Source organism: Orbicella faveolata, unplaced genomic scaffold, assembly GCF_042242905.1.
Source record: "Orbicella faveolata isolate gen_17 unplaced genomic scaffold, um_ofav_v1 contig_46, whole genome shotgun sequence".
Classification (NCBI taxonomy): Eukaryota; Metazoa; Cnidaria; class Anthozoa; order Scleractinia; family Merulinidae; genus Orbicella; species Orbicella faveolata.
Window position 1 is genome coordinate 31,870,485 of NW_028301576.1, and position 10,836 is coordinate 31,881,320.

At 39.2% G+C, this 10,836-nt stretch overlaps 1 protein-coding gene across 1 annotated transcript in view; it reads right to left on the minus strand.

The window, feature by feature from the left end:
• LOC110062088 (nose resistant to fluoxetine protein 6-like) overlaps nucleotides 1–10,418 on the minus strand; it is a 29,513-nt gene extending 19,095 nt beyond the window's left edge. Inside the window, exons 1-4 of the mRNA XM_089276907.1 lie at nucleotides 10,193–10,418; nucleotides 9,870–10,021; nucleotides 1,635–1,719; nucleotides 456–579 (exon numbers count right to left, since the gene is read on the minus strand). Coding sequence (XP_089133033.1) covers nucleotides 456–579; nucleotides 1,635–1,719; nucleotides 9,870–10,021; nucleotides 10,193–10,418 — 587 coding nt within the window. The remainder of the gene's footprint in view (nucleotides 1–455; nucleotides 580–1,634; nucleotides 1,720–9,869; nucleotides 10,022–10,192) is intronic.
• Between the last annotated feature and the right edge of the window lie 418 nt (nucleotides 10,419–10,836).

The window sequence follows — 10,836 nt, forward strand, 5'->3', positions numbered from 1 at the left end:
GTGAGTCGAAAGTTCAAGTTGTTGTTTCCCTAGGGAGTTATTGAGTTTTGTTCGCCCTTGGGAGTTGGTGAGTTTTGACTCACGACACCTGACATGCTCTCCTCCAATCGGAAAACTTATTTGAGTTGGGAGGTATCACAAAACTATTCTCAGAAATCGCATCATTTTCCGTACTTTCTGCCATTCAGTCCGCAAATTTAGATTCGCTGTAACACAAGTCTCGCTTGCGTGATCTATATGAAAATAACCTCCCATGTGTGGAATTTAATAAGGTTTAGGAAAACCGCAAAATTATTTACATCACTTTGCTTGTTTAAATTTTTTGTCATAAAACCTACGTTTGTCCAGTGAACTATACTTTTTCGGTATGTGTTCTTATAAATACACATGCACGTAGGACCATTTATAAACATTGGCCAGATACTTTGCAAGGAAGTTTTAAGTTCTGTACTTACAAAGTCGTGATTACTCCGGTTGTGTACTCTGACTTCTTGTTACAGAAAACAGATTTAGCGGCAGCATCATCGAATGTGTGTGGGATTAGCTTGAACACTGTGCTATCAAATTCTTGGTTAGCTCCTGGTAGAGACGAATACAACAGGCCAGACATAGAGTAGATTGTTAAACAAATACCTTAGCATAGGAAATCAATGAATGTCTGTATATCAGGAGCTTTAAGTTGAAGCAAATGGAAGTGAATTATTAGTAAAGGAAATTTATGTCAATTAGAAGGAAAACTTTCGTGACGAAGGAAATTGACGTGCAAAGATAACACTTTTGTGCTAAGAACAAGCAAAATAAAGTAGACAAGACAACAGAGTAGAACGGGGGCAGATCAGCTGCGGTAATTTGCGAAAATAAAGTGACAAAACAGAAGACACCATTTGGAAAATGTTTCCACTCTGGAAAGGAAAAAGAAACTAAAATTGAAATTCTACAGCATAACATTCAGTTAAATAAAAAAGGCGAAATTTCCATTCCGTCATTATCATGCACCCTGGTAAACAGGCAAGGATTTCAAAAACGACAGACTATAACGAAAAACGTGAGGTATCTGTTTTGCCTTGGTTACCAAATTCGCGATGAGCCAATCAGAAGCCGTGTCTACTGTTCTGATATCCCGCGATATCAAGTCACTGACCTGATATTGTTACAATATCATGCTCTCAAATTTGGGCTCGGTAAATACTTAATCACACCTTTTTGGTTTGTTTCAGCGGCATATCGAGCTCGTTTAGTGTCGTTGCGCTTATTTTAGCTTGACGAACCATGGCTCCATCAAACTCTCCTCATCTGCTGCCGAAGTGTGTCAAAAACGTACGACTAAAAATAAAAATTGGTACGTATTGGCAATTTTAATCCAACTCTCGAAATCTCGGAGTCTGGTGACCGGTTTTGAGTACCGAGTTCCCATCACCGTCGGTGTGAACAAAAGTAAAGGCCGTCGAAACCCTTCTAATTTTGAAGTCTGCTTTATTTCACTCGAACTTGGTTTAAACAAAGACGTTGACAAGTATTCTTTAGTCCTAGTACACTTTTAGTAGGGGAATAAACGTAAGATTTCGAATTTTGCTGTCTCTGGCCGGTCACGGTAACGCGTGCGGGATGTGTGTGTGGAAAGGGTGCAAATGTACCTGAAAAGATATCTTGTACAGCGTTGGTCACATCCTCTTCACTGCACTGTTTAGGTGCACAGATCCCCCAAAGAATGGGATAATCCTGTGGAAAAAAAAAAGAAACAATCAAAACAAAATAGTCAAAAGAATAAAGAAGTTGGGTCGCAGACGACACAGCCTTTTTCCAAGTTTGTCATTTGCAATTCGTGTTAATAGTTCTGTTTGGTGCTTTTCTCTTTTTATTTCGAATTTCCTTCGATTTGAAAGAAGACTTAAAAAAAAGACTTAAAAATATCGTGAGATAGTCACATGTGCAGTAGTTCTAATCCTGCAAGTAGACAAGCCTGAATAACCTTAGTTTACAGTGGCGGATCCAGACCTTGAGCTAAGGGGGTGGGGGGTGGGGGGTGGGGAAGAGGTTTGCTTGCCCTGTCGGCTTTTCTTCCTTCTGCGATTTTTTTTTTAAACCAAAATAAGGGGGGCCCGGGCTCCCTGGGTCCCCCTAAATCTGCCACTGGTTTATGCCACATGAAGTGACAAGCAGTATCTAAGTAAGCTCCGTGGATGGAATTAATGCCAGTCGGAAGTTGTAGGTTACTCCTTAGCCTGAGACCTGCCAATCTAGCGTCCAGTGCACTAACAATTGATACAAGTATAGTAATACTGTAATGGTTGGAAAAATCAGGATTCTACTGTTTAGAAACTTAATTATTGTGTCCTGATGACAAACTATTCACAACGTTTTTATATTGCAATATAAGACAAGAAGCTCAAAGAGCTAACAATTGGTTCGCCAGTTTGAACACTCTAAGACCGCTTTTTGGCACGAAAGGCATTGCGTAGCACAGCAAAACAATTGGAAAAGTGGTCATTCAAGTCCCATTCAAGTCTAAAGCTTGCATAAGTACAGTCCAGCGGCAGAAGAATTTTGGTTATTTCCTAACATGCTTGTAACATGCTTGCAACTACGCGATCCTAAAAAAAAACTTGTCACTTCATCATATTTTTTATTACCCCCGAAGAAGGTTTATGTTAATAGCCGAAACGTTGGGTTTTTAAAGATTTTTAATAACTATTCTCAACCAGTGTGACATTTTTAAGCGATGACTTATGACATGATGACGTCATCGCTTAACGCTGGCGTACGATATTCCTTTGGATAAATGATGTCGCACTTTTCTCCGGTGTCGCGCACGATTTATCCTGGATCGACGAGAGGAGAACTTGGAACTGGGAGCTAAACCCGTTTTGGTTAGATTTCCAGTTGTTAAACGCAGGTATCGGGACTGGAGTGATCGCTGTATTTTATCCATTGTCTTCTAGTTAAGGCAGGAGTCGCACATCGATATTTACATTGGACAAAAATAGGTCAAGTTCACGTAAGAACACGGCTTGTCGAAAATAAACTGTGTTCAGTGCGATAATGCGTTTGTCGTTATTTTCTTTAAAATAACGTATAATAAAACAATTATCAGTCCGGTAGTATAACATGTTTTGGAAGAAGCGCTGATGTCAGGATTCTATTGTTTCGCCAAAATCGCAAAAAATAATCGCGAAAAAAGTATGGGCTCTTGGAAAAGCTTTGTTCTAGGTTCCATCATTCAATATCTGGGACTTTTGAAGTCTCATTACAAGCCTTCGCTCTCGAACGCTCCTTGCGTGAGAGTTGGGAACGTTTGGCAAAGGGAATCGATAAAATCCGTGTTATTTTGGAACGGCCTTCGAAGAAGACGCCGCAATTTTGACGGGCATCGAATGTAAGTACATGTTTTTATTTCAATAGCTTGCTGAATTTTTTCGATATCGTGACTAATTTTCCTCGAAACTACAATATTTGAGTGTTGTGTCGCCAAAGTTTCATCGGTGGCAACAAGCTAGTAAAAATGGCAACCACATATTGAAAATAGCCGTCAGAAGAAATGGTTTCTGACGGGAAAACGACTGGAAGTTTACATACAATGTATCGCGAGTACTTCGAGTCTTTTTTTCGTTTTCACACTGTATTTCGTTAGTCTTATTTAGAGGGTGAGAGTCTGTTATTCTGTGATAGCTGAATCATGTAAGCTGATTTATGAAATGATTTTTTTTATCGGCGTGAGAAGGCTGGAATTTGACTGAAGTGTAGGTTTGATAAGGGGCACATGTATCATGCACATGCACTGATGTACATTTCTACATGGTGTATGTCCCCCAGTGGGTCAATGATCATTTTTTTCCTTGTTTCTTATTTATTAGGATGTCCGGCCATAATATGGACAACTATTTAGAAGTGTTAAAGAGTTGCTGCCGTTTGCCGGAATTGGTGAAATGAAACAAATCATGAGATCAACGCATTGTTATTTTAAGTTGCCATGTCTATTGATAACAGATACTGTTATCTCAATTCTGTTGTCTACTTTGTTTTCAGGTTCAAGAGGGTGCCAAAAGTCAAAATAATAATAATATTGTATGTCGAACTTTTATTCTCAAACTCATTCATTATTCATGCAGCTCTTACCCAACCAGAGCATCTTATTCTAGTCAGGTGGATGGGTTTAGAAACCCAATGAAAAACGAGTTGAAAATCAAGGTGTGTTTGGAAATAATTTCAAACACCGATGCAAATATTCTTAATATGCATATTTATAAAGCAAGAAAAACACACGAGGATAGACAACTTTATTTAATCACTCATTTTGACCTAAATTATTTACTGCTGACATTAAATGTAACGGTACAGTTATTAAACTCCCCAAAACAGAAAGAGCCATTCTTTTTCTAAATTTAAATTCTCGCTCAATGGTGGCGACCGCGTCTTTTGTTTCGCTTTCAACGTTGCTGTACAATTCCGACCTAAAATGGCACCAACGTTAGAAGTTCCCTGTTCTAAGGCGTACTAATTTACTATCTATCCATCCATTAACAGACTAGACGTACACGTTACCTCGGAATAGCGCTGGCCACACACTTTACCTCTTCCTCGCGAGATTTAGGAGGTCTAAATCTGCACTCTGCTATTTGCTTTGCGAAGCAACGTGTTCGCTCAGAACTGACAAACAGCCAGGTAACAACGTGACATTGATGAATATTCAAAAATTGTCACAGAGCAGCAATTAGGTGATAGAATCACATTGCACGTCTCAAATATAATATTTGAATTGAAAAAACTTATTCAAATGATAGTTGAAACTAATTTTCTTTGTTGGAGAAGTAATTTCAAAAACTCGTGCTTCGGGTTTTACCAGGTTTCCAAACGCTCGAAAAAAGGTAAAACCACGAGGCAGCAGGCCTCGTGGTTTACATTTTTTCTCAATCTCATTTGTCTTCTTTGAATATTTGATGGGGTTTAAATATTACAACTTGTAAGCAGTCTAAAGAGCCTAGCACAGCTACTAGATCAGTGTCACATTTCATGATTAGCACTGCCCCAGATTAAACGGCGCGTATACAGGGTCCAGAATGTTAGAGTTCAGCCCTCAAATAAGCAGTGCATACACTCACAACAATGCGAGGCATCACACTGAATTGTTTGAGAAGTCAAACAAATTATCGGAAGGAAACACTCACTCTAAATCATACAGTCACGCGAATTTTGGAAAACCTTTGCAATTAGCATTTTGTGAAGAAAGGGGAGAGAAATGTCCTTCGTGGAAAGGCCCCAGTGTCCAAACTTTCTTTGTATCTTTTCGCAAACCACTTAAGCTTAAAATCAACTTAAGCTTTCAGATGACAACAAAAACAACACTCTGAGATAATTGTAATAATTGTCCCTTTGAGGAAAATTACGTTACCGACTGATGGGGACACATTTGATACATCACAAGCAGACTACTGTTCTTGGTTCTACTAATATATACACAGGCTAGCCTTGCATCGAAGCTTTTAACACTATTCCAAAACATCTTCTGGTGTAGAGTGTGACCAAGTTCACAACTATTTTATTTTTTGCCCAAAGCATTAAGAAAAATGCTAGTTTTGCACTAATAAAAGTCACATTTAATTAGTATCTGACAGCGACAAAACAGTAGTTAGACTTTTGTTGGATTATTATTAGCAAACAGTGACACATGTAAAACAAAATCACTGATTTATTCAGGAAATGAAAGCTTTTATCAGTGTTCATCTATAAGACTTAAAGAATCCGAAGGGAAAACTACAACAATCGAAGACTACATCACGTTGGTTTTGCGGTCTTTGTGGATTTTAGGAAAGACTTCATCGCATTTTACTTTTAAATATTTGACCAGGCTAAACAAAACCGAATATTTATGAGACAGAAATTACTGCAAACACAAGAACTCTCTTATTACGTATTTCACTAAACACGGAAGACTTGAAAAACCGTTTCCTAATACCTGTTTGAAATCTGAGGTTATATAACCAGGCTGCATTCCGTGCAAGCTACACAAAAGATCTTCCACGTGGATCTTTGCCTTTTTCGATACAATACTTCAACATCTTGACGCAAACTTGGCAGATCTTCGGCGTCGGTGAACTTCGCGTGGAATGATAGCAGTAGCATCGACATTGCTAGCGCTATGAGCACTAGGTGCGTGCATGTTACGCTCAATATTCTAGCACAAGAATGGTTATTATCCGTATATAACGACTTTCCTATAATCTGGAAAGTACTGATAGCTTAAAGAAGTTTTGATTTGCAGCACACCTGGTATTGTATGAGTGAATCTCGATGCAGATGTGAGAATATTCAGTGGTACAGCTGGGGTGTTACTTTTATCATTCTTAAGTTTATATGTAAAAGTGATACTTTTAGTCTGTAAATATTTTCAAATTTCAAGATTCCAAGAAGATTATGATAGGGGTTGACATGTTCTCTGCCATGAGCACTGAAAGAACAAGCTTCGTGTACATTTATTCTGCTTTGTGCAGATTTTATTTAATCTAGTTTTGTAAGCAGCACCCCAGGTGGCAAGACCATAGTTTAAGTATGGATAAATAAGGCTATAATATAACTGTTTGAGCATATGAAAATCAAGATAGTGTCTTAGCTTATTAATTATAGCTTATTAATTCTCTTCATTCATTGTAAATTCAACCTCCTTTGGATTACTACCGGTAAAGAAAATATTAGTATCATCTGCAAATATTCTAAAAGAAAGCTTCTCAGAGGAGTTTGGTAAATCAATAATATAAAGCAAGAATAACAATGGTCCGAGGATTGAACCCTGGGGACCTCCACATGTAATAGTTTCCATACTGGATTCAATTTCATCAATCTTTACAAATTGAGTGCGATTGCGTAAGTAGCTTTTGAACCATTTAAATGGAGTTCCACGGATTCCATAAGTATATAATTTAGAGTAAAATATCATGGTTTACTGTATCAAATGCCTTTGAGAAATCGAGAAATAGGCCACAAGTAATTTGTTTGTTATCAATTGCTGAGTTCGCCTGATTACGATTTCGTTCAACGTTCCCTGGCGGCGGCAGCGCGTACCTGGGTACTGGTCCTCGTTCGCGTGAACGGCGTTGTGGACAACTAATTTGAATGTGACCAGTTTCTCCACAATAAAAACAGAAAGGCCTTCCATCCCTTGATCTCTGCGCGTTGGCTCTTACATCCCTTCCACGTTGAACAATTCCATCAATTAGTGCATCCACACGTCGGTCTAGACTTCTCATTTCGTTAGTCAGTTCCCGAATAATTCTCTGAAGTTTCATGATCTGCTCATCTTTTCCAGGTTCTGAATATGCCGCAACCTTGTCTGGTTTGGCTTGTGTCGGCAGCAGGGTGTCAATTTTCTTTGTCAATGTTTCCATTTGCACTTGCAAGCGGGCTTGTTGATTATTTACTGCGCTACTGGTACCTTCTGCCATGGTACCTAGTGTTTTTGTCAAGTTACTTAACTGGACGGCCATGGTTTCATTGGAATTGTTCATGGTTGTTTTCACTGCGGCTGCGAGACGAGCCATCTCCTCAGGTTCTTGGAAACTCTTGGGTTGCTTTAGTAGAACATTCTCACGTAAATTAGCTCTTAAACATTGCACAAAATGTCTCATCTAGTCTGCGTCCGAGATCTTTATTCTGCGAAACTTGCTGGTCAAATCATTCAGTTAGGTGTCGATAGACTCAACAGGTCCCTCTTGGCGGGTCGTAACTACTTGCCAGATGATCCAATTTTGATTCTCGTTCGCGAATCTCTCCCTCAAAGCTTCACGCAATGCTACAAATGTATCCTTCCTGTTCTCATACAAGGAATAATAGAAATCCTCTTCGGGTCCTGCAAGGTTTAATATCAGTTCTGCGAGTGCGGTGGGACTGTCTGTACGTATTCGGCGTAAGTCTAAATAATGTTCCACTTTGTCAAGCCATCGGTTAATATCTTCGGAATCGAAACCGTGAAATGGAGCGGGCCTTTGTGAACTAGATGTGTCCGGAATTGGAGCTTGTTCCAAAGCATTAATAGTTCTCTGGCGAAATTCCCGATGGTTTTGCTGTTTACTCCTTAGTTCTTGTTGTAAAAAGTTCAATTGCTCCTGTAATTGCTCTAACATTTCGGCTTGCACGGTGCCGGTTGCTAGAGTTTCACGAGTATGTAATTCTTCTTTGTCTGTTGTAAATAGGGGTGATTCTCTTACACCACTGTGACTAAAATAATCTTCAGAGTCACTGTTATCCTTCGAATCCAAATGTGATTCGTTAGGATCCCTTTCTAGGCTTTCCTCGTAGTTTAACCTTACGGGAAAGTGTTCGTAAATATCAGCAGGTGAATTTATAACTGGTACCTGTCGGCCACCTGCTGTGAGGTTGTTTTCTTCTGTGATGTCCTCTTTTTCTCTCTCTTTTTCTTTGCCTTTTTCTAAACGTTCTTTTGTACAAAATTCGTCAGGATCAGCGGTATTCTGTTCTTCTATTTCAACGCAAACTTCCTGTCGCGAACAATGGGCTTTCTGGGAATCTGTGGGTGGTTCACTTGGGCTGGTACTCTCTCTGTGGCTGGGCTCGACGCTGATATCAATGGGTTCCAAATTCGTCTCATTTACTCTATCCGCTATATCTGGGCGGGCTTCTGGTAATTCGGAAATTTCTCCTTCTCTGGGGCTTCGTACGCGTCGTAACTTGGGGGCTATTTCACTTTCATCGAAGGGCAAATCGCATTCCACACAGGCGTCAACCTTCGACTTGAGCGTACTTCTTCCGTACAATTTCTTCTGGCTTGTCAACTTATATGTTTTATTTTTCTTTTGAATAACTTCGACATGAAATGCCAATTTTTTTTTTTCACTTACTTGGGCGTTCTTTTTGTCGTTCGCTCCAAGGGGTTACATTCCGTTCTGGATTGCTTCAAACGGCTATTGTTAATTCCTCTGTAACTACCACGCTTCTCCAACCACTGTGATAATAGGTTTTTGGCCCGGGAAAGCACTTCTGTAAAAACCTGGGGAAACACTCTTGCTGCGGGGATCAGTACCGGAATCTGTTACAAGGAATTATCTTCAGAGACATCAACAGCACTCAGAACTTAGGTCCAACGATATCGTTTTAATCCAAGAACACAACCAGAATGCAAGCGGAACATAACAAAGAATATTTTACAAGACACAACTATTTAAGTCGAAAGCACAATTCTATAGGATTGTTTTATTTTTATTTTACAAAAATAAAAATAAAAAACAAACAAAAAAAAATTACAATCAATATGTAGAGGTTCGGAAGGGACATCCCAACAGCTAAGTAGCCAATTACTGCGGGCCCAGGTCATGTAAAGCTATGAAAAAAGTCTTAACTAAACATTATCTCATACATTTCAGAAGGCTCGATTGGTTATAACGGAATTTGTCATTTACAACATTAATAACTTTCAAAACGATACAGGTAGGTAACAGTTTAACAAAAGACTATCGCAGGTAGCAATTACCGTTCAAAGCTTATTACAGTTGTGATCCTACAACAAAAATAGCAGGTGTTTGTTACGGTTAATGAACTGGAACAGTAACCTGTAACTCAGAAATGTAAAACGAACTAAAACTAATATATCTACGTTGGATTTCTATATTTTTTTTTGTCAGCGAAAGCGAATATGTAAACTATACTAAATGATCTGATTTTCTCTCCTCACAAACGATCAGTGGTAGGGGTGACTCATTATTTTACATTATGTAATCCAAACAAGTTGTCAGTTAAGAGGAACTTTCATTAGAAATATAACTAACATGATCATGAACAAAAAACGCTCAACTTAGACTGACATAAATAGTCATTCGGTTCAATTATAAGGAAAACCAATACAAGTCCATACATACACTACTCACCTGAGAGACATCAAGAGCAGAAACTGCGAAAAAAGCCAAGCAATAATGAGCATCAACCATAAACTTAGTGCACTGACTGTAGGATCCAAACCAGCCAACATTTCCAAGACGAAGTCCACTTTGAGGTTTACCAATAGCATCCAGATCTGAAGAAATATTAATCAAGATTAGGCATTAGACCATGTCTTTGCCAGACCACATTTCGCAAAGTAACAGCGTCAAGGGGTCTGCAAAGAAATACACAAGAAAATAAAGATTATAAAATCCGCGCTAACCTAATTTTATTGTCACGTGTACGGAAAAATAAACTTGAAAATACTCACAAAGGACAAGTTCACTTGTGCTGAGCTTCTCCACAGTTTCTTTGCACTGCTTGCCGACGTTCGCGAAAGAAATATTTGGAAGCTTCGGAAATGGAAAGCCAAAGTGCTGTGCGATCTGAGCATAGCCTTTGGAAAGTAATCCAGGAGATGCAGGTGAAGATGTTGGAATGGGACAGAACACCAAGAAAACTGCAAAGATTGTCAGTGCTTTTTTAACGCCCGCCATGTTGCGCAAAAGTTTCAAGAGAGTGACGAGATTGGACTTTTTAAAACTCGTAACGGTCAAAAACCCATGACAGTCAGTCAGTCAAATCCTTGTGACGGTCAAATCGTTGGAACACGTGAAGGTTGTGTCTGTGATGTCCCCGTGACACCAGAAGTATTAATTTCCATATCCTATTGCAAAGTGTGCAACTGATTGAAACTGACTCTTTTTCTTTTTGGGAGGGGGGGGGGGGAGGGGTTCAGACATATATTTAGAACACAAATTCTTTCCGTGCAAAACTGTCATCATTAGCGATAACAATCACAGATACGGTAAGTAACGTCTTAATTTTTTTAAGGTAGTCACGATCACGCTTACAGCGACGAGATTGAGATCAAAATGAGACCGAGAAGATGTGAAATCGCTGTAATTGCGACTG